At 37.6% G+C, this 24,661-nt stretch overlaps 1 protein-coding gene across 1 annotated transcript in view; it reads left to right on the plus strand.

Moving 5' to 3' along the window:
* LOC120627953 (SID1 transmembrane family member 1) overlaps positions 1–21,383 on the plus strand; it is a 49,728-nt gene extending 28,345 nt beyond the window's left edge. The window contains exons 16-31 of the mRNA XM_039896083.1: positions 319–589; positions 1,376–1,499; positions 2,444–2,527; positions 3,703–3,872; positions 5,319–5,461; positions 7,539–7,667; positions 8,890–8,992; positions 10,457–10,568; positions 12,813–12,995; positions 14,799–14,919; positions 16,697–16,819; positions 17,460–17,576; positions 17,845–17,977; positions 18,365–18,490; positions 18,749–18,827; positions 19,762–21,383. Coding sequence (XP_039752017.1) covers positions 319–589; positions 1,376–1,499; positions 2,444–2,527; positions 3,703–3,872; positions 5,319–5,461; positions 7,539–7,667; positions 8,890–8,992; positions 10,457–10,568; positions 12,813–12,995; positions 14,799–14,919; positions 16,697–16,819; positions 17,460–17,576; positions 17,845–17,977; positions 18,365–18,490; positions 18,749–18,827; positions 19,762–19,938 — 2,195 coding nt within the window. The 3' untranslated portion in view covers positions 19,939–21,383. The remainder of the gene's footprint in view (positions 1–318; positions 590–1,375; positions 1,500–2,443; positions 2,528–3,702; positions 3,873–5,318; positions 5,462–7,538; positions 7,668–8,889; positions 8,993–10,456; positions 10,569–12,812; positions 12,996–14,798; positions 14,920–16,696; positions 16,820–17,459; positions 17,577–17,844; positions 17,978–18,364; positions 18,491–18,748; positions 18,828–19,761) is intronic.
* Positions 21,384–24,661: the final 3,278 nt, after the last annotated feature.

Raw genomic sequence — 24,661 nt, forward strand, 5'->3', positions numbered from 1 at the left:
ATTAATATAGTAACTAACCGTTTTACTAAAAGCAGTAAAACGGAATTCATTTATGGGTAATAAATAAAGTGAAATAAACTGAAAACTAAAACTACGAGGGTTCCAAACGCTCCGTGGTCTAAGAAAAAACCCACAACAAACTTAGCTGGGCTTTTTGTTATCACCATCTCACATAGTAATTTGAAAATATTGCATAAGCTATCTGGTTCGTAATCCTTCATACTACACTAGGACTTTTCTATAAGCTAAAATGGTAGTGAAAATAAGATAAACTCACCAAAACCAATAATCACTATCATAATCTTTTTTTTGTTACAGACGTTTCATCACTCAACACACCAATAGTACACCTAACTTCATCCTCACCCGATCCCATAAAGGTCACAATAACTGTAGAAACAGTCGAAGACTTCTACATCAAACTGAACGCAGTGACCAATCTCACAAGCACCCCGAGTCAGCCCAAATACTACTTCTATCCCTTCGACCAGGGGCCTAACAAAATGGTCGATGTGAACACACAGAGTATTAAAAAGAAGTACATTTGCAATAAGGATTTGGATTTGGAAGAGCAGAGAACGCTAGAAAGGTAGGATATTTTTTCGTAAGGTTGCGTTTGATGAGACAATGCCCGTACAATCTCCGTCTGAAGTCTAATCTATGAACACTATGTAGAAGCCAAGTGGGAACGTGTCTTGCTGCAGTTAGATGCAATGCCTACACGAAATCTTTTATAGAAACTGATGAACATTAAAATAAATCCATGACCTTGAGATAGCCAAAAATCTTCAAAATAAGAATTTTTTAAAGTTATATTTCTTTAACGGTTAAGAAAAATCATAGGAGTGAAATTACACGATGTAACGATGTCCGCCCACTTACTTTTTACGATGCGCGCGCACAAAGTCACAAAAAACCGACACCCTGAAGTTAGCTATAAAGTTTTACAGTGTACACTTTCAATTGTCAAAGTCTGCGGGCTCATTCCGGTGATTTAATTGATACAAAAATCTCAAATTTTAATGTTCAGTTATACTCGGTGGTCCGATAACGAGATAACTAGATAATGCGTTATAATAAAACTTTCAATGTTTTAAATACCTTTTTTCTATTGTTAGTGTCGTTTTCTCTACAAACGTAGAGTAAGGCGTAAGATAAAGAAAAGATTTTCATCTTGTTACATCTAACAATGAAAATTCTTATGTACGCATCAAAAGTGCCACCTATGGGCCTACTTGAATAAAGATATTTTTGACTTTGACTAACGCGTATACATAAGTTTTTTTTTTAATCAAAATAAACGCGATCGATGTTACGTCTAGCTTATAAGTATTTCATTTGAATACGATTTTATAATTCTTTATTTCTTTCGCAGGTATTTTGTGAAGAGCAGTTTGAAAGGTGATGATTATAGCTGGTGGTCCAAGCCTCAGAGTGTAATACTTATGATCGAGTCAGATGACGACATATGCGCTGTCGTTTCTATACAGAATTTCTCGGTAAGTTATCTTAATATATATAAATTACGCGTCACGTTATTTGTCCGCGATTGACTCCTAAACTACTTAACCGATTTTAATTTAATTTACACAACGTGTGCAGTTTCATCTCACTTGAAAGGTAGGATAGGTTTTATCCCCAAATTCAGATTAGATCCTTTGCGAGAGGGGATGAAAGTGTTTGACGATTTTAAACCATAATTGCGTCAAGTGATAACCGATTTAAATAATTTTATTTTTGCTATGGATAGGTTATGCTATCAGTTTAGTTTTGCCCGAATTTCGTGTAAATCTGATGAACAACTTCTTTTCTTGACAACTTTAATAATTTTTACGGTCGATTGGCGTAGTGGGCAGCGACCCTGCTTTCTGAGTCCAAGGCCGTGGGCTCGATTCCCACAACTGGACGATGTTTGTGATAAATAAATAAATAAATATACTACGACATTACACACATCGCCATCTAGCCCCAAAGTAAGCGAAGCTTGTGTTATAGGTACTAAGATAGCTGATGAATATTTCTATAAATATAAAACACAGAATAAACTTATAATATACAGATAAACACCCGGACACTAAAAAATATTCATGTCCATCACACAAACATTTTCCAGTTGTGGGAATGGAACCCGCGGCCACGATTCGGAAAGTCGCTGGTTCGCTGCCCACTGCGCCAGTCGGCCGTCGTTGTGTTTTTCAGTGTCTGGGTGTTTATCTATATGTTATAATTTTTATGTTTGTATATTATTCATAAAATATTAACCAGTTATCTTAGTACCCATACCACAAGCTACGCTTACTTAGGGACTAGACGGCGATGTGTGTATTGTCGTAGTATATTTATTTAATATTTATTTATTTCGTACGGCATCCGGAAGTGGTGGGGTAGATCAAAAATGGTATTAAATTTGTGTTGATTATTATAATAGTTTTTTATTTTCCAGTGTCCAGTATTCGACAACGAGCGGGATATTTTGTATGATGGCTACTATTTAACTATGACAAGACGCGGTGGCATCACATTGACGGTAAATTATTTGATTATCTCCTCTACATCATCCGGGTCCATTTTTTTTTATTCCACTACAAGTTTGCCATTGACTGCAAATCTCACGTGATGATTCAGTTTCAGATATGATATGATAGTCTCGATACCCTACTCCGTTTTTGGTGGCGCAACGGCGAGCGCTGTAGTTTAAGTAGGAGGTTACAGGTTCGATTCCCGGCAGGGGCCATTTAGGAATTTATAATTTCTGAATTTACTTTGGTCTGTTCTGGTGCGAGGCTTCGGCCGTGGCTAGTTACCACCCTACGGACAAAGACGCTAAGCGTTTTCGTGTTCCGGTGCGATGTCGCGTAGAAATCGACTATGACTACTATTCTTCTCATAATTCTACTCCATAACAGGTTAGCCCGCTACCATCTTAGACTGCATCGTCTTACCCCCAGGTGAGATTGCAGTCAAGGGCTCACTTATAGTGCAATAAAAAAAATCGGTTCTCTGTAAAGTCGGTTTACGGACGATAGTTGAACGTGACAACGTCATAAGAAAATACTGATGGAATGGTTGCATTATTGAAAAGAAAGTTTTAATTTTATTTGTTTGATAGATATTTTGTATGGATATCGAGAAGGGGGTAAATGGAAATCACAGTTGAATTGATCAAGTTACATTTATTTGTACGCATTAATACAATTATGTAATTTTTTTTTACATGTGCGTTGAGCAATTGTTTAACAATTTACACCACATTCACTTTTCACTGCACTTCATACTTGACGAAAACATGTAACTGTCCACGCGGACGCATCGCTCACTCAAGTAGGAGAGAGACAGATGTCGAACGCTGCCGAACGCGGAGGCCTCGCGGATTGTTCCTCTTTGTCGCTCGTTCCACGCTCTCGCTTGCACTTCAAGCCTTAAATGGAACGCCTCAGATCGAGGTAACGCCACATGAGTCATGTTTTTTCGTGCGTGCAGCCGGCTCCATCGAATCATAAGACGTTGTCACGTCAAAAATATATATCGATTTCTATGGCAAATTGTTCGTATCACGTTCAAATTATCCTAGGGGTATTAGATACTGCGATATTCCATAACAGTTAAGCCCGCTACTGACTGCATCATCACTTACCACCAGGGGAGATTGCAGTCAAGGGCTAACTCGTAGTGGAATAAAAAAATAATAGATTTTATTTGCAGCAAGACACGTTCCCGCTTGGCTTCTACATAGTGTTCATAGTGAAGACTTCGGACGGCGATTGTACGGGCAGTGTCTCATCAAACGCAACCTTACCGAAAATGGCGCAGTATTTCGGCTGGGACGACACCGTCAGCGTTGGCACTAATGATGGCAGAGTCAAGAGGTTTAGGTAAGTTCAAAATAACATGATTGAGAGCTAATTCGTATATAGTAGGTACATTATATACTGTCTCTAAGACTTATCTGTAAAACCGAAACGCTAATAGTTTTTGAGTAAACCCTTGCCATAGTTTTTATTGAAATAAATCAGATACAGCCCGTAGAAGAACTAGAGTTACCGACATAGCTCAGCGAATTGCGAAGCTGAAGTGGCAATGGGCGGGGCACATAGCTCGGAGAACCGATGGACGTTGGGGTCTTAAGGTGCTGGAATGGCGACCCCGCACCGGTAAACGCAGCGTAGGTCGGCCCCAAACGAGCTGGACAGATGACATCAGGCGAGTAGCTGGGAGCCGTTGGAGGCAAGCGGCCCAGGACCGTGCATTGTGGAACTCCCTACAAAAGACCTATGTCCAGCAGTGGACGTCAATTGGTTGAGATGATGATGATGATGAGATACAGCCCTAATATCACATGCAGAATTAAAATCAAGTGACTGTCACTTTATTAGGTAAGCGTCGCGTAGCGCAGGTACTATGCGCGTGTCGGTCTTTTATCTTTAAAAGGGTTAAGAAAATTAAGCTTAATTTGCTATAGTCCGCGAAAAGCGGGAGAATGTGTATGGTGTAATATAATTTCTTAATACTCCACACCAAACAGATCTTCGGTCGGTCGATTCCTTAAGAAATATACTTGTGCAACCTTCAACAGTATTTCATAATTCCGTTTCACGTTGTATAAAGCTGAAGAGTTTGAATTAAGAATGTTTTAATTTTTTTATGTTTTTTCCTTTTGAGAGCTTCCGCTGCGTGTGCTGCGTAAACGGTTAAAGTTTCGATTAAATCATGTATAACAAAATTGTTCCCCTTTAAAACTTCTAACAAAAAATAAACACGTGTGTGTACTTATGTACACGCGTTAGAAGTTATACATTATTATATAAAGATTTTTATCTTGTTACGCCAAAGTAACAAGATAAAATTCTTTTCAAAAACGTTATCTTTCACCTTATTCTACGTTTGTAGAAAAAACGATAATTCTAACAATAGAAAAAGTTATTTAATACATTGAAAGTTTTATTAAATATAACCAAAAAATATTTCTACATTATTAAAGAAATGGACATAATAAACATAATTAAATATGGAATACTAATAGACTCATCATCGGACAACCAATATTCACTCAACATTAAAACTTTATGATTCTACAATTGAATCAATTAAATCATAATTAACTTTCAATTGTTATAAAAGTAATTGACAATTGAAAGTGTACACTGTCAAACCGTTTAGCTAACTTCAGGGTGTCGGTTTTTTGTGACGGTGTGCGCGTGCGTCTTAAAAAATTACTCTCGTAACTATTCCCAACGCGCCAAAAGAAGTATAACTTCAAAATTCTTGCACAACCTGAACCCTTCTTATAATGGGTTGATATATTGTACTCCTCGTTTCAGTTTCAAAGTGATACAAACGATATCGTACAAGGAGTACATGATAGCGGCGGGGGCTGCCTTGGGATTCTTCCTGTCTTTCTACGTGGCCTTCGTGATAGCTGTGCTGTGCCAAGGGAAGCGACGGAACCACCATGGCGATGGAGGTGGGGATATATGTTGGCAAAGCGAAGCTATCTTTAAAAAAACAAAACTAATCTTTGCCCATTTTTTTTGTTTTGCGACTCTGTTTTTGTTTCAGAGTAATGAGAGGAGAATTGTTATTTTTTTTTGTATCCCTTATAAAGTGTATGCGCTAATTCACGTCGGTCTGTGGAATTTAAAGCGTAAAAAAGTAACAAACAAATTCACATTGAAAAAAACTCAATTTTCAACCAATTTAACCTTTACTTAACTCAACACACCTTTGTAAACTTTCCTTTGTTAAAGTGCACTACTCTAGATATTATTTTAATGGTTCAATCAATGTTCAAATTTCCTAGTTTAGGGGTCGGGGTCAGGATTCTAAGGATTTTTTGATTTTTTTTTTATATGTTAAAAATAACTGAAGGTGCAGTTATTTTCTGATATGCTTCCAGAGACCTTTTTTATGCGGCTTTTGCTCTGAATCAGTGCCAGCTCACGACTGTCGTGATATGATTATGATTTTCTGTTTTTTTATTGCCTTTTAACTTCACCTTCTCTTGAGGTGTGCGTGAGTGGCGCCATCCTTAGAAGCCCTGAGTGCTCCGTCAAACGTTCATATGTTAATAATGTAAATATATGTTAATAATGTTAAATGATTAATTAAATTCAATTAAGTATCAATTATGAATTAACAAAAAAATAAAAGGATTAGATTTCAACAACAAATAGTTAATGTTGGAAAAGAGCCACTGCTGAGTTACTGGCTGGCTTCTATCTCGGTGGAATCTGCCTTCCGAACCGGTGGCAGAGTCACTACAAACAGACAGACTTGACGTTCCAAAATTGCTTATATTAGGAAATTAAGCTTAATGTGCTATGCTCCCCGAAAAGCAGGAGAATCTGTGTAATGTAATTTCCGCAAAGTAACGTCTGCTGCTATCCAATGTTTATATTACCTACTTTAAATAAATGAATTTTAAATTTCGAATTAATCGAATATCGTCATTTCCACGTCTACCTTTCTTTTAATTACGTTGGACACCAATCGGTCGGAGAGAAGAGATGTCCTATATTTATTTATTTATTTATTTATTTTTTATTTATTTATTTATTTATTTTTATAATAGTCTGTGCAGCGGAGACGTGAGCGTTGTGCGGCAACTGAGCTAAACCGGAACTCGGAAAAATCTGCTCCTTTCTAGCCAGCTCACATCTAGACTCTAGGCCTGGAGTAGAGGCCTGTCACCCCTAATCGATTTCTACTCGACATCGCACCGGAACACTAAATCGCTTAGTGGAACGTCTCTGTCGATACGGTGGTAACCAGCCACGGCCAAAGCCAAAATCAGACAAAAACGATATCACGATATACAACGTTGAAATGATAACCGAATTAATACTTTACAAGCTTTAGAGGAACATTATCTGTTAAATCGAAAACCTAATAGTTTTTGAGTAAACCACTGCCATAGTTTTTACTGAAAGAAATCTGATACAACCCTAACATCACATGCAAAATTAAAATCATGTGATTCTTGTCACTTTATTAAGTACGCATCGCGTAGCGTATGTACTTTGCACGTGTCAGTCTTTTATCTTCAATTAAGGCCATAAGTAAACACTTGATGAATGTTTTGAAATCGTTTGTATGGAAAAATAAATATGTTTTTTTTAACTGAATGTTTTTACAGGGTAATTTCTTATCAAACGTCCTTATGCATCCTTCAACAGTATTTCGTTATTCGGTTAAGAAATCAAATTCATTTATTTCAAGTAGGCCTACTTTATAAGCACTTTTGAAACGTCAAGTATGTATGTACGTTACACGTAGTATAACGATAGCCGAATGTTTTTTTACAAAACATCTCTAGTTTCTGCTCCGCTCTTGTGGATATAGGGCCAAAACACAGCGCTGCTCCGCTCTAGCTAGCTCACGTCTTCCACTTAAAACACAGCGGTACTTCCGCTCTAGCTAGCTCCGGCTCCCATTTATGGATACACCATTGTCTTGTCTCATCTCTTCTCCTTTCCACTCTTCTCCTCTCTTGGAAACCGGGTGTAACGTGGTTGATGGCTTAGGAAGCTGAATGTTTCCAGATTCCCTCATCGCCCCCACGATGCCGCACAACAATGAGAGCGTGCGTGCGTCGACGCCGCGCCGACGCCGACACGTCATCAACGAAGGCAGCAGCGGCTCGCGAGACGTGGGCGACTCGAGACGTACAGGTAATAATCTCTGAGTGCTCCTAAATGAAGATGGAAAAACTCAAACTACTAATTATCTATCTATCATCATCACCAACCCATTAAAAGCCCACCAAAGGGCACGGGTCTCCTCCCACAATGAGAAGGGGTTAAGGCCGTAGTCCACCACGCTAGCTAATCTATATATATAGAAGAGAAAGTGTGTGGGTATGTTCCGTATAGGCTCCGAAACGGCTGGACCGATTTCAATGAAACTTTCACGGAATCTCCGGATTGACCTGGCGAGTAATCCTGTAAAGTTTGGTGACGATCGGAGCACTCCTATTTTTGAACTGTCAAACTGTCAAATACAGCTTTTATTGACTATGATGATATTCTATTGTTGGGTGTACATGGGCGTAGATAATGATCTTCATCCGCTCGAGAAGAGAATAGATGAGAATGAATACGGAGAGAAATAAATGATTTAATATATTATGAGACTGAAATTAAAAGTTTAAAGATGTAATTTTATTGTTTAAATAAAATAAAGCAAAATCTAGCCCGGCGAAGCGCGCTGGGTACGCTAGTCTTATATATATATTTCTTGTGCGCATGTATATGTCACTGAACTTCTAAACGGCTGGACCGATTTGAATGATTTTGTCTTGTATGCGTTTGGGTGGCACCCTGGATGGTTTAGAACCACAAATCAGCACGACACATGGCGCTGAGGTCCGCTAGTTATTTATTAATGGCTTGTTATTTAATCATGTTATTTTGTTCATTTAATTTACCTTTTTTTTAATGTTAGCTTTTTAAAGTAACATAAAATAGCAGTACTACATCTTTCAAATTGTCTGAATGAAATTTTATATGTTGCCTAAACTGGATATACTTTTGTCTTGTTTGTGTAGCTGTAAGCTAGTTTGTAAGTAGCTGAACATTATGTCTTCATACTGCATAAGCTAGGTTAAATTTAAAAAAAAATATGATTTTTTGTAATTGCAAAGCTGTTGGTGAACCAAATTAAAAAAAAAATTATAATGATAAATAAATATACTACAAGATTAGACACATCGCCATCCAGCCCAAAAGTCAGCGTAGCTTAACATTTTTATGAATATAATACATAAATACTTATAATATACATACGAGTATAAACACACTCACACTGAAAAACTTTCATGTTTGTTATTCCTGACCGTGTCTTTGATCCAGTGTTTGTCTGCATTAAAAAAACCATCCTATGTATCTACTCCAGGAGGCAGTTCTTCTTCAGACACGGAGTCGGGGCAGTCCACGCCGGAGGACGCCGACGACTCATACCCTCACGGGGGGAAACTTTGCGTCGCCAGTCTGGCCAGGTAGGTTATTTATTTATTTATTTAATGCACAATCAACAGGTTACAACAACAACTCTTATAAAACAAAACAAAAAATGAAAAAACATATAAATGTTATATTGTAGACCCACTTTAAGACTGCCACAACTTGCGAATAAAAAACTATATTGTCAGTTAGAAGGAGAAAAAACGATTAAGAGAGACATGAGAGTATAAGCTGTAAGATCCATTAGGCTGTGACATAAACTTGACGAATCTAGCACCGCGAACTAAAACATACATTTAGAATAAATTACAAAAACAAATACTTAAATTATATTTAAAATAATATTAAAAATGTTGACTATAGAACAAAACTAGCTAAACTAACACAAAAAAGAGCAAAGGAAAAAAAAAAACTAAGTTTAAACAGTACCACAGTATTTCGATAGGAAGTGGTCCTTTAGGTTTTTTTTTTAAATGTAGGAAGACTATCCCCTATAATGTCTATGGCGTTGGCGCTGAGACCCCCAGATTTATTTTTTGGACAGCTGTTATATTTTCCCATATAGCATTTTCGGTGTTAGCTGTAGGTTTATGAGAAAAGGACGATATTTGTGTAATGTTCCTTTTAAATACAATTTGACAAAAAGTACTCTATGTTACTCTTCGTCCTTTGGTACTGTCCCTATGCCAAAAATCAAGTCACTTAGTTAAAAAAATATAATATGCCATTACACATATCGCCATCTAGCCCCAAAGTAAGCGTAGCTTGTGCTATGGGTACTGAGATGACTGATGAATATTTTTTTATGAAATATATAATAATAAAATTAATGAACAAATATACTACTATGAAAATTAAGCTAAATTTGCTATAGTCCGCGAAAAGCAGGAGAATCTGTATGGTTTAATATAAATTATTATTACAGTTACAGTTAAAAAATTTCTTCAATCGTTATACTCCACACCACACAGATCATCGGCAATGTACCCCCTACGCACGTTTCGCTCCGAAACCGGAGCATGCTCAAGAACTGTTGACTTTGAATTGTTAAGTAATTAAGTTAAATTTTCATAATATATTTGATTTCCGCAAAGTAACGCCTGCTTCTATCCAACAAATATACTACGACAATACACACATCGCCATCTAGCCCCAAAGTAAGCGTAGCTTGTGTTATGGGTACTAAGATGACTGATGAATATTTTTATGACTGATAATAATACCCATAATATCCAGATAAACACCCAGACACTGTAAAACATTATTGTTCATCACACAAACATTTTCTATTTATGGGAATCGAACCCACGGCCTTGGACTCAGAAAGCAGGGACGCTGCCCGTTACGCCAATCGGCCGTCAAAAAAAAAAAAGGTTTGAAGGATGGACAGACAAACGAACTTTAACATACAGAATATCAGTAAGGATTACAGTGAAGAGACATATTAGATTTCAGCAAATTTAGCTTCATGGGCATTGTATAAAGGTGTACGCCCACAGATGTCGCCCGCGCGTGCTGCAGGCTCGCTCGAAAATGTACCTCTGGAACGTGCTCACAGTGGCGGTGTTCTACACGCTGCCGGTCATACAGCTGGTGGTCACCTACCAGCGGGTGAGACATTATTATTATCACTCTTTATTTATACACCACATAAATTAAAAGATATACACAAGAAAACGGGAGCATACAAATAGAATCAGAACACAAAAGGCGGTCTTATCGCTTAGTAGGATCTCTGCCAGGCAACCTTAGTATTAGGAAAAATAAAGAGGAGAAGAAACTGCATGTGGTACACAATATGAAATACATGCATACGAATGACTAAATACTAATACAGAAACTAATATACACAAATGCATCTAACATATAATAAATATTTGGAGAATTCTAATAATATATACTTTAAGAGAAATTAAATCATTAAACATTGTATTCAGTTGGAAATATAATGACACTTAACAGCTTTTTTTAAATATCGCAACTTTTTATCGTAGGAATCCTCGTGGAGTCAAATGTCCTACACTAATATATCGTAAAATTTACCCCATGGTATCTTGTATTTTCCTGGTCCAATGGCATTTCTTTTTACTGGAATACAAGGTAAAAGGGCCTCGAAGAAGAAGAAGAAGAAACACACACAAAACATAAAATAATACAGATAACACAAAATAACAAGAATACAAATAATTTAAAAAATGTAGGCATGAAGAGACGGCCTTATTGCTGCTAGCAATATCTTACAGGCAACCTATGAATGACATAACCTTTAGCAAGAGAGTGGGACAGTATAAGTACACTTATAGCACTGTCCCACTCTTATAAATGTATATAGTACAAAATAAATACGTAAACATACATAATATATAAAATATATATATATATATATATATATATATATATATATATATATATACATAAAACATACATCTGTGTTCAAGTAACAAGAATATATTGCTCACTAGTTGTTGCCCGCGACTTCGTCTGTTTTTGTTTTTTGATGTGGCGTTCAATTTAGTTGTAGTTCTAAAAAAAATAAACTATTCAGTATCGCTAAGCCTTAAATGAGGGGTTTGCTGCCGTCCGCTGAGGAGTTCTGTCCTCTATCTCCAACCACATTCATCAGATCTACACAGTTTGGGCAAAATTAAACACATATTATAACCTCTATAGTACAAAAATAATAATTTAAATCGGTTTTAATTTGTCGGAGTTATGGTGTAAAATCGTCTAACACTTTCGTCCCCTCTCCCAAAGGAACCAAGCTTAATGTCGTGATAAAAAGTATCCTATATTACTTCTAACACTTCCAAGAATATGTGTACAAAGTTTCATGAGGATCGGTTAATAGTTTTTGCGTGAAAGCGTAACAAACAAACTTACATTGACATTTATAATATTAGTAGGGATTTTTGGGTCACGCACCAACCCGCTAAAGTTTTCTACCCTAAAAGTAGATACGTCAAGTGCATGTAGATGTTTAATAGATTGCTTCCACGCTTACGTTACGTAACTTTGCAGCTCATAATTAAAATATTTGTTTAAGATCATATTATACTAGCTGTGTTTTTTTGAGATCCCGTAAAAAAATCTATGTGTACCTAGTAACCAATGTTACTCTCCGTCCTATCAACTATGGTTATGCCAAAAATTAAGTTTATTTATTGCTCAGTTATGGCGTTAAGTTAGGACAAACTAAACGCGTTTATTCATTCATTCATCAGTCGCATCAACACATTACCACTACAGAGTACGTGTCTCCTCAAAAAATGAGAAGGGGTAAAGGCCGTAATCGACCACCCTGGCCCGGATTTGTGGACTCCACACACCTTTAAGAACATTATGTAGGACTCTCGGGCACTCTTTACCGTTGACGCAAGTGATAATTTGGTGCGTGCTTGGGCTCGCGTTTATAGTATTACTAGCGTATCCAGCCCGCTTCGCCGGGCTAGATTTTGCTTTATTTTATTTAAACAATAAACTTACATCATTAAATTTTTAATTCAAGTCTCATAATATATTAAATCATTTATTTCTCTCCGTATTCATTCTCTTCTATTCTCTTCTCGAGCGGGTGAAGATCATTATCTACACCCATGTACACCCAACAATAGAATAATTACTATGATGAGTAAATAAAAGCTGTATTTGATAGTTTGACAGATCAAAAAGAGGACTGCTCCGATCGTCACCAAGCTTTAAAGGATTACTCGCCGGGTCAATCCGGAGATTCCCTGAAAATTCAAAATTCCATTGAAATCGGTCCAGCCGTTTCGGGGCCTATACGGAACATACCCACACACTTTCTCTTTTATATATATAGATATTAAAATTAGTGTGATAATGTTTTGTGCCCAGTTGCTCAACCAGTCGGGCAACCAGGACCTGTGCTACTTCAACTTCCTGTGCGCGCACCCGCTGTCGGCGCTGTCGGACTTCAACCACGTGTACTCCAACCTGGGCTACGTGCTGCTGGGCGCGCTATTCCTGGCGCAGGTGTGGCGGCGGCACCAACAGCATCGCCAGAAAACGCCTGCAAAAGTATGCTTTTTAATCTGTGCACCATGATAGTTCAACTTCTAGTTACTGCAAACGTTGTACCACATAAGGAACAAAATCGGGCCTTAAATAGATCCCTGCGGTGCACCCAGTCTCTCAATCAGTCGCGCATCCAGGACCTGTGCTTTTTCAACTTCTTGTGCGCGCAGTCGCTACCACGCAAGGAACAAAAGCGAGCCCAGAATAGTTCCTTGCGGTGTCCCCAGTTGCTCTCGAATAAAGTTATCACCATCATCTCTTTACCATGTACACACTTTTTTACGTAATGTACGCATTCAAATGCTATCGGTCTAATTGACTGTTGACTCTGACTTAAAGGAACAAAAAGGGGCCCAAAATTGATCCTTGCGGTACTACCATTTATACGAGACCATAGATGTCTTACTTAAATTATGTATAAATATTTATATTTCTGTAACAATATACTCGCCCGCCTGTTTTTAGATTCCGTTATTTTGAATTCTACGAGTAAAAAATTCATGGTTAACACAGTCAACTATAGAGAGGTCGCAAAATTTCCCGATTTCGTCCTACATATGTTTAGCAAGACATATTCCTGCATCAGTGGTAGATTTGTCTGTGCAGAATGTTATGATTACTAAAATATGAAAGTAAATAGGTAAAACATGCAGTGTTTCTTGCCGGCTTCTTCTCGATTAAATCTGCTATTTGTACCGGTAGAAGAGTAGGAAATATAGCCTGACCAAGAAAATGAAAAAAAACCCCTACCGTATAGGAAAAATATGGAACTATTTTTTTCTATACACTTTACTCTCTCAAATGTGGCGCCATCCTGGTTTTTCGTTTTCCTGGTCAGATGTGTGTATTCTGGTAGTATTTTTATTATTATCATTTTTATAATCTATCATTTATTGTTTTTCTTTTTTAAATTCTTAACAATGTTAAATAGTATAAAGAAACCCTGAGCGCTATTAAAAATTTATAAAGAATAACATTCACTTCTCCGCTATCGGGTCTTTTGAATGCCCAAGCAACCGGCGGTCAGGATTCCAGAGTGAGGAGTCACAATATGAGCCTTGATCTAACAACCAAGCGAAAGCTTCCTAGTCGAAGATTTTCGTGAGACTGATATAAGAGAGAGAATAACGAGCGACTTAACACTCCACATGGCGGTAATCTCGTGAGGAAGGTACAAGTATTTGGATACTTTTTCCTTTACAGCTTTCACCAGATTATCGTCATGTGAAATATTAATGTCAAGAATAATTGCGCCGCGCACTGATTATTATTATTTCTTTTGAAGTTATACTTCTTTAGCGGCGATAGAAAAAAACATTGGAGTGAAATTATACGATGCAACGAAATGCGCTCGCAGATGGTTGCACGATTTTAACAGGATGAAGTTAGCTGCGAAACCGAGTGAGCGGGGAATACATCGTCCGCTCACTTTGTTATGCGCGCGCACACCGTCACAAAAAATCGGCACCCTGAAGTTAGCTATAAGGTTGGACAGTGTAAACTACCAATTTTTAAAGTCTGCGTGCTCATTCCGGTGATTTAATTGATACAAAAATCACATTTTAAAGTTCAGTTAAACTTGGTGGTCCGATAATGAGATAACTTGATAATGCGTTATAATAAAACTTTCTATGTATTAAATACCTTTTTTTCTATTGTTAGTGTCGTTTTCTCTACAAACGTAGAATAAGGCTTAAGATAAAATTTTTGGATAGATTTTTAACTTGCTACGCCAAATAAATAACATGTGTAACGCGTGTACATAAGTACGCACACGTTTTTTTTAATCTTGCTTTTGGTTATCAGAAAGAGCTGGGCATCCCGCAGCACTTCGGGTTACTGTACGCGATGGGCATTGCGCTAGTGAGCGAGGGGCTACTGTCCGCCGCCTACCACGTGTGCCCCAACAGTATGAACTTCCAGTTCGGTGAGCGAGCTAATTGCATTCATGTCTTAAGGAGTTAGTACATTCATAATCATCAATAGCCTATAACGGTCCACTGCTGGGCGAAAGGCCTCTCAAAACGTGAGGGTTTGCCAATTATAACCACGCTAGACACTCGAAGTGAAAGAATGATTAAATGAACGAATTTATGAATCAATGAAAAATTAATGAATGCTCTTTTATTGTACGCCAAAGAAAAAAGTTGTTACAGAAATATAAAAATACAAAACAAAACTGTACCCTCTTGCTCTATGCAAGAGGGTACAATTTCGTGGCCTTCTCGCTAAATAAAGATTTCTTCCCGGCAATCAAAGGCGAAATATTGAAATTGAAGCATTGGTAATCGCACGAGATGCTGGCCGTTCTCCGTTATACCTTATTTATTTATTTATACACTTTATTTGTACATCACAAATAGGAAAAAAAAACAATGGACACAACAAAAACAAACTTAAAAACTAGGAAACAAATGGTGGCCTTATCGCTTAGTAGCGATCTCTTCCAGGCAACCTTAGGATAAGTAATAATTTCTTAGTCGTAGTTAGGATAAGGATTAATATCTTAGTCGCATCGAACGACAACCGCGGGAGGAGGTGGAAGGGTGGTGTCACAACTGTTTTCTGATCTGCCGCCATCACACGGCAAACTCTCCTCGGGCAGGCGTAAGAACGCCATGAGTTTAATTTCAATGGTTTGAACATTAAAAATTACGACAAAAATCGAACGGTGATAGCCTAGTAGGTAAGGCTAGACCGAGCTAGAACCGGCACGCATCTCTCACTTAAGTTATATATTTTTATGCTTATGGTTAAGCAATGAAATATTACTTGCTTTAACCGTGAAGGAAAACATGGTGAGGAAACCTGACGTGTGAAGTCTACTAATCCGCAATTGGCCAACGTGGTTTGACTACGGCCTATTCTTCCTTATCTTCTCATTCTGAGAGCAGACCCGTGCCCATGCCGGACCGTGCTGTGGGCCTGTCATAGGTTGATAATGAATATAACATTGTTTTCGTTGTGGTTAAATATGAAGTTTACTAGCTGTTTTTGCGTTTGTATTTTTTCGAGATAAAAATAATAAAAAGTAACATATGTTACTCTTCATACTTTCAACTAACTTTATGTCAGAAATCAAGGTGATTGGCTGCTTATTTCATGCGTACAAACATAAAAACGAATACACTTTGGAGTTTACAATGTTAGTTGGGATTGTAATAATAATAATAATAATAATAATAATAATAATAATGTTGAGTCGACAGTTGTTGTTCCGATCGTCGTTTCAGTCAATGGTCTTCTCGCGAAAAGCTTCGACCAACATCTCAAGAAGCTTTCGCTTGGTTGTTGGATCAAGGGTCGGATACAAAAGGCAGTAGTCCTTGAAATGGCGCGTATTGTGAGGAGGTTCCTCACTCTGGAGCCCTGACCACCGGTTGCTTGGGCATTCAAAAGCCCCGCAAGCGGAGAGTGGAGTTTTTTTTTTCTAAAAAAAACAACAAAGGCCCACCTTTGTTAGTAATACAACTTAAACGACTATGTTAGTATTAATTAATTATATTATAGAATTATATTATATTATAGGAAAAACTCAAGGCAGTTTGCTTCACCGTACAAGCACCGACATGAAGTATTGCAAGATAGGTGAATCAAACTTTCCCGCTAACATATTCAGGATACTGTTCGAGCCCGACCGCAACCTTGTCAGGAGGGATGCCGTCTTTTTCCTTATAATAATGTGATGGTGTGATGTCGTGCAGATACGTCGTTCATGTACGTGACGTCGGTGCTGTGCATGGTGAAGATCTACCAGTCTCGGCACCCCGATATCAACGCGCGCGCGCACGCCACCTTCGGCGTGCTGGCGCTCATCATATTCATTGGTGAGTTTCGTACACATCCGTTTCATGGACCGGCGATGGAGCATTTTTACTGATAGTTGTCGTACTCATTCGGTTCATGGAAGGGGCATTTTCAAGAAAAGTGTGTTTTACCAAGCTCTTGCTGTGTGCGTACTTTTTTAGTAGTTAGTTCCTTTAAAACTTTTAATGCTTTGTGTATTATATATAACGTTTTTTTTTATTTATTTATACGAATTAAGCGGTGTTCTCGCACATCTCGATTTCTTAACAGAACACTACTTTGTTAAACTGTTTTCTACAATTTTGAAAACTTATCCAAATATTTCAAACTAAAGTAATGAAGATTTGTCTCAACAAGATTATTGCATGCTTATTGCTCATTTCTATCTTCATTAAAGCTCTTTATGATGATTGTTTCATCTTTGGTTTGTGTACTTTTCTTCACTGTTGTTGTTCTTATTATGTCTATCAATTTCCCCCTATCATGCTTCTATAGCACTCTGGCATGCGTCAACTTTCCTCCGATAGCTATATACTTGCAATCTCTATTGATCACGTAGTAATCCATGCTCTATCATCTACTTAACAACTGATCTTAGAGTTCCATGGTTAGCGATCAATTTATCGAGAAGCAAGTGTTGAAGTTGTGTTTTTCATTCAGGTCTGGTAGGAGTGCTGAATGCGAACTTCTACTTCTGGGTGGCGTTCACTGTGCTGCACTTGGTGACCTGCCTCGTCATGACCTTCCAAATATACTACCTCGGCAGGTTTAGACTCGGTAAGGCTTCTTTTTGATTTATGTTGTTACCATGTCAAATCGCAATATAATATCAAAATCGGTGTAGCAGGTTAGGTTGTTTTTTTAAAGATTAAATTACCTAAACGCTAATATTTGGTTTTATTATTGGGCTTTACTATACTAACTAATCCAAATCCAATAAAGTATAGTGCTACGAATAACAAAGATAATCTCAATTATTTCACATTATTTCTTTTGTATTCGCATTTGAACACCGAAATGTGATACGTTTACCAATGTACCGCAGACGGCGGGGTTGTGTACCGTGCGGCGCGCGAGCTGTTGCGGCGACCGCTGGCCGCAGTCACGCCCACGCACTGCGGCCGCTGTGTGATGTTGGTCATCGCCAACGTGGCCAACTGGGCGCTCGCAGGATACGGGTCAGTGCGCTCTCTTATATTATTTATTCCAACTGACCTCAATTATTACCATAGAGCTCTTTTATTACTACTGGCCTCTAATATTAACACTGTGCTCTATTACTACCACTGAACTATGTTATTACCACTGAGCTATGTTATTACCACTGAGCTATGTTATTACCACTGAGCTATGTTATTACCACTGAGCTATGTTATTACCACTGAGCTATGTTATTACCATTGAGCTCTATTATTACCACTAAGCTGTGTTTTTACCACTGAGCTATGTTTTTACCACTGAGCTATGCTATTACCATTGAGCTATGTTATTACCACTGAGCTATGTTATTATGTGTCGATGTATATCATGATGATGTTAGTACAGGGTTTATATGTTCCAAACAGGATGTCGCAGCACAGCCGCGATTTCGCGTCCCACCTGCTGCTGGTGCTGATGTCCAACCTGTTCCTGTACACGCTGTTCTACATCGTCATGAAGCTCTTGCACCGGGAGTCCATACGATGGTACAGGTACGTTTACCACCCACCACATATCACCATACTTTACGCGATACTTTACTACAGGTCTGCAGGCCTTAACCCCTTCTCATTGTGGGCCTCCCCCATAAGTGATTTCATGTCAGATACTGAATTATCGTTTTTAGCTACATTACCCTGGCCTATACCCCCAAGTGAAAGGACCTCACGGTAAAACATATAATAGTCCTTAATGTCGTACCTAATGTTTTTTATGAACTGTAAGTGAAGTGATTCAATTTGTTTGCGTAGCTGGATCTTCATAGCGACGACGTACACGATCTGGTTCGGCTCCAGCTACTTCTACCTTGACCTCAGCACCAACTGGGCGGTGAGTGAATAAAACTAGTAGTAGTACAGTACTAACGCCATGCTTATTATTACAGTGTTCCGGCCTTAAGGGCGTGGTTGCCGGTGTAGTTAAGGGCGCATGTGGCTAAACATGTCGATGGACACAGGGCGCCATTTCGCAGAACGTGTTGCGTGCATGCCCTGTGAAGGGTTGCTCTGTTTACAGGCGATAAAAAAAAACAAAAAGATCGCCGAACGAGAGAGAGAGAGAGAGAGAGAAAGAAGAGATAGAGAATTATTATTATTCGTTATGAGCTTTCCCCTCCATTTTGGGGTGAAGGAATCCTATCCCCGGCGAACCTCTAACGTTTCTGAGTTTTGTGCGTTTTTTAATTAAGGAATTTAAAATAAACGAATAAACGAAAGAAGGAAAACATCGTTAGGAAACCTGCATGCCTGAGAGATCTATATAATGTTCTCAGAGGTGTGTGGAGTCCACCAATTCGCACTAGGCCAGCGTGTTGGACTACGGCCTTAACCCCTTCTCATTGTGGGAGGAGACCCGTGCTTTGTAGTGGGTGACGGGTTGATATGGTGATGATGATGAGATATCGCCTAAATCATTAGGCAATTGTTTATTGTTTATATACATGCACATACATCAGAGACATGACGCCCCGCCGGGGCATTGCAATAAAATTTGTCGAAATTATTTTTATTTCATTACTTAATTTAAATTTTATAACCAAATCAAAATTATTATTACAATTGATTTAAATGTTAAAATATGACAACTTAGAACTAAAGAGAAAAAAAAAAAAATTGATTCATAGTTTAGATAAGAGTGTAAAGTCTACCAATCCGAACTTGGCCAGCGCGGCTATCTATGGCCTAAGCCCTCCTCGTTCTGAGAGGAGACTCGTGAGCTGTAGTGGGCCGGCCATGGGCTGATATGATGATGATGACGTGTGCAGCTGACGGCGGCGCAGTCGCGCCAGAGCAACCGCGTGTGCTCGCTGCTACAGCTGTACGACTCCCACGACGTGTGGCACTTCCTGTCCGCCACCGCCATGTTCTCCTCCTTCAACATGTACCTCACGCTGGACGACAACCTCAGCGACACGCCGCGCGCCGACATGATGGTGTTCTAAGCACCCATTACACCAAAAATGCATGCACTCCGTTATAACACGACAAAAGGGCATGGTGTTCCAAGGACCAACTAATGGATTCGATCCGAGAATACGACGATCGATTTCAGCATAGTTTACACGATGCCAGTTTAACGGGCAAGCCGCTTGCTTGGATTTTAAAGTACTTAGTGCACGAACTTAATGGATTCAATCCGCGTTAACACGACGAAATTGCTAATCATATTTTACGCAATGCCAGTGGGTTGGCGACAGTTCAACAAGGCAGTCACTGGCTTGAAATATAGGCGGGGACTCTATTCCTGCATAGCGTTCAAAGTACTCTGTGCACCAACATAATAGATTCAATCCTTGTTAACACGACGAAGTGGTTTAAAAACTGTGCAGTTTACACGATGCCAGTGGGCTGACGCCAGTTTAACAGGCAATTCACTGGTGCAGAATATTTCAAAAAAGTTTATATTGGTTTTAAAAAATTCAAAGAGCGTGTCAAAAGTAATTTATCAAAGTGGAGTTTATGAAAAGAAGTTTATTAAACCATTTTTACCTAATTAACAGTACCTACTACCACTTTTCCAAGTTCTTATGTCTCTACTCAAATACCTACTATATTTATATTTTGGGAGCGAAAATGTCTAAGCCAATTTAGATGCATTTCATTTACGCGTGAAATATCGGCATGCATCACTTATTATTTGTTTCTTGCGCGTTTGCTCTGTTGCTTTTTAGGTGACTTTCTTCAAAAGGAGGTTATCAATTCAGATTCGTTTTCATGTGTTTGGGCATGGCATGGTTTATAAAGGAATAAAAATCGTCTTTATTGACACAAACAACATAAATAATAAAAATAATAAAAACTCAGGAAACAAAACTTATGAACTAGGGCGTAAAGGCGGCCTTATCACTGGTAGTTATCATTTCCAGGCAACCACCAAAGGCATGCCGACAACAAAGATGCACTGGTTGGTTCACAAATAAAAAAGAAAGAAAAGAAAACCAATTTATCAATTTTGAAACATGCTATAAACTTACATAAAATTACTTTCACTATAATTTACACCCTCTGTGACAATGGAGCTGGCTCAGTATACCTGCACACTAAAAGGCGCAACACTGGTCTCAGCGAACCTTATCTTCATCATTCAATAATCAGTAAAATTAAAATACCATATAATAATATAGAATGAAAAAAATATAAATAATTATATTAAAAAATATAAAATTACACAAAACTTAATAGAAACTAGTCGGCGTCAGATTACTGCGTGTCCTTTCAGGGCTAACGTAGTGGTAGTGTAGTGGTAGTAGGCACTGTTAATTAGGTAAAAATAGTTTAATTATTTATTTTCATAAACACCACTTTGATAACTTACTTTTAGCATTTCACTTAATTGCACTGAAAATCGTCATAATTTCATTAATATTTGTTAAAAATATTATATTCAAGACGTTTGTTCTTATGTATTTATTTGATTATCTCTAAAATATAATTTTTATTAATACATAACTATAACCTAAAATAAACTATTTAAAAACTAAATAAAATCTAAAACGTCTTCGAAACCACCGCAGCGAGGCACAGTTCCTAAGATGCTGGCAGCATTGCCCCTTTGGATGGCCAAACTAATTCGTTGGCCAAGGTAACTGCCCGCTCTAGGATCACCGGTAGACTCGATAACCCTTTTCGATAATTCTTTGAAAAGGGCTCTTGCCTCCGGACCCCACGGTCCCAAAGTCTCTATTCTAGACGTTTTATTTGAAATTTAAATACACAACAGCGGTCAAAAGTGGTCTATTAAAATAACTCCTAATATGTAAGATACAATCCAGTGTTAAAAAATGTGACAATATGACTAATTTCATGAATCTAAGGATGACGTGCTATGAATTATAAGACTATAAAGATGCTATTGTTATGTTTATTTAAAAAAAAATGTTGCGTGTTTCTGTTTGTGTTTGAGAAAATGATTTTTTTAGACCTTTACCAAGTTAGTAGCTGTTGACTGCAATCTCACCTGATAATGTTTGGGTTATATACTGATGTAACTGACCCGGCTTTTATAGGGATAGGCGTCCGGTACAGCTTTGAAGCGCGCTTATTAGTTAAACTCAGCGAAAAAAAGCCGGCGACTACTTTATGACGAATGCGTTTTGTGCTCCCTTGTTCGTTTAACTTCCAAATGTGCTTTCATTTCCTTTTATTTTTTAATTTTTAGTGCGTTTCTTATGATAATGTTTGAATTATTATATACACGTAATTTTGTATTCCCTTAATGTTTAATCTTTAGTTGTACAGGGTATCTCTAATAGTCATTATATTTTCTTTACTAGTAATTAAAAATGTATTTATTTTATTACCTGTTAGGAGAACGATAGTGCTATGTCGCAAGTTTAGTTATTAAAAATCTTTCGCATAATGTCGCCGATTCTGCTGCACCTACATAAGTTTCTAAGCTAAACTAAATTGGCTGGTGTATAAGTAGTGCTGTCCTTTTCACATTATATCAATGTATCTTTTCTTTTATACTGTTATGATAAAGATGAAGAGTTTGATTGGTTGAACGCGCAATTTCTGGAACTACTGATTCGAATAAGAAAAATATTTTTTGTGGTGGATAGGCCATTTCTCGAAGAAGGCTATAGAGTATATTTATAACATTACGCTACGACCAATATTAGCGGATCATCAATGCAAGAAGTCGCAAAAACGGGAAAAAATATTCCTTTTAAGAGCTTCCTATGCGAGCGAAGCGTTAACGGTTATTGTTACGCCAAAATGATTAATGACGGAATGAATCATCTTAAAACTTCTAAAAAAAAAGTCCGCGACATATATCTATGTTTTTAGGTTGATTCGTACGCCGAAGTCGCGGAAGCCGATGCCGATGGTACGAAATTTTAAGGGACGGACCTAAAATAGTGAAGGTGCCAATTCGCCATTCAAGTTTCCACATTTCCTAAGTACCTACTTATAGTGTCATCACCAGCTCTTAGTATCCACTTCATACTTAGATAGGCACGCTTTTTTCCTAATAATTATAACATTCCACTACATTCCACATAAATGGACAGCAAAATTTATGTGCCCATAGTGTTGAAAAGCGCTATCGCTTTCTCTCTTTATCCGTTAGAAATGGACAGCACTATTTTAAGGCGTGCCCACTTAGTTCAGTTGTGAAATTTATGTGGCTACAACTGAATTCGCTGCAGTTCATAATTTTATTTAGTTCACAATTCCTTGGTTAACAGGGCTGGTTGGAAAGAGGTGCATAGCCGATCGGGTATTAATACTTTTACAGAAATACGTAGACAAACATAACGTCATGTTACTTAGTACGAAAACTGTCATTTGAAATTATAATAATTTCTCAAAATCTTATAAGGGCTATGGAGGGTAGAGGTAAAGAGGATCATCTGTGTATATGAAAAAGTGTCGTCAAAATGTATTAAATTAGGATGGCGCCACATTTGCATCAAGGTAACTCTTAAAAGAAGCGCCAAATATAAATATTGTTAGAGTAGGCTTGAAAAATAAACAAGGAAGTAAGGTTATATTTACCACAATATTTTGTACAACGTAAGTTGTTGAAATTCTCAATAATTAACTACTTTAGTCGATAATTACATTAAATTTTTTAACTCGGCATACTTCAATTCATCTACGATTGCTACATTCATACCACCAGCGCCATTGTGGAGGATTTTTGAACTGTTATTTAGCGCATCAACTGGACACTTTTTCAACTTTTCTCCCATATAAGATGACTCTCCTTACCTCTACCCTCCATAATAAGGGCGAATCTTTTAAGGAGATGTCTTAATACACCCTTTCCATATAGCCTTGTTTGATATAGTAAATAACATTAATATTTGAAGGTTCATTCTCATGTTACATTGTAATAAGTAAGGTAAATTTTTTGGCTTGCTTTACTTACGGCTCTGGGTTCTAGCCATTTTGAGTCATAAAATAAATGGCGTCCACGCACGACAAATGACTCGCACCATTTAGCGTCCTTAATAATAACTAATAATATGAATTTCTTCTTGTCAATCACTATTAAAGTAATTGTAAAAATAAAATTAATGTTTGTTAAATCACTCGAAAGATCTCTACACAAATTGTTTGTTGCAAAAGTTACCCGCTGTGATGGCTGTATAGATTGTAATTGTGTATTTTTGTACAGTACCGAGTTTATTGTAACTAGATGATTGTAAATAAATAGCTTTTTATATGAAATGTGTTTTATTTAAGACTTCTTTCTGCCAATGACTTACTTGCAACACTTCATAAAGTCCAAAGAGGAATAAAGAAAACGTGCAATCAAAATATCATACAGTTACGACAAAAATGATTTTGGATACGTTCTTGCTGGAGACAGCATATATGCTCTTCTTTTGTTTGTGCTTAAGGTATACGAGGTCCGAGGAGACAATCGGTTGACGATTGACGTCCACTACTGAACAAAAGAGACGTACTCTTTTGTAGGGAGTTTCAAAATCCACAATCCTGGACTTCTGAATTATTATTTGATTCAATCTGTGAGGTGTAAAGAAAACAATGACTATTCAGTAATACCTTTTTATTGTGTATAATCAATTTCCGTCGTCTAATCTACGTTACAAGCCGGTAGAATTTGTTACTCGTTAAACATCGTACAATACCATAAATTACATACACTTTATTTTATTTAATATTAATTAATTAATTAAATACAGCAAGCTC

Source organism: Pararge aegeria, chromosome 12 (genome assembly GCF_905163445.1).
Source record: "Pararge aegeria chromosome 12, ilParAegt1.1, whole genome shotgun sequence".
Taxonomy (NCBI): domain Eukaryota; kingdom Metazoa; phylum Arthropoda; class Insecta; order Lepidoptera; family Nymphalidae; genus Pararge; species Pararge aegeria.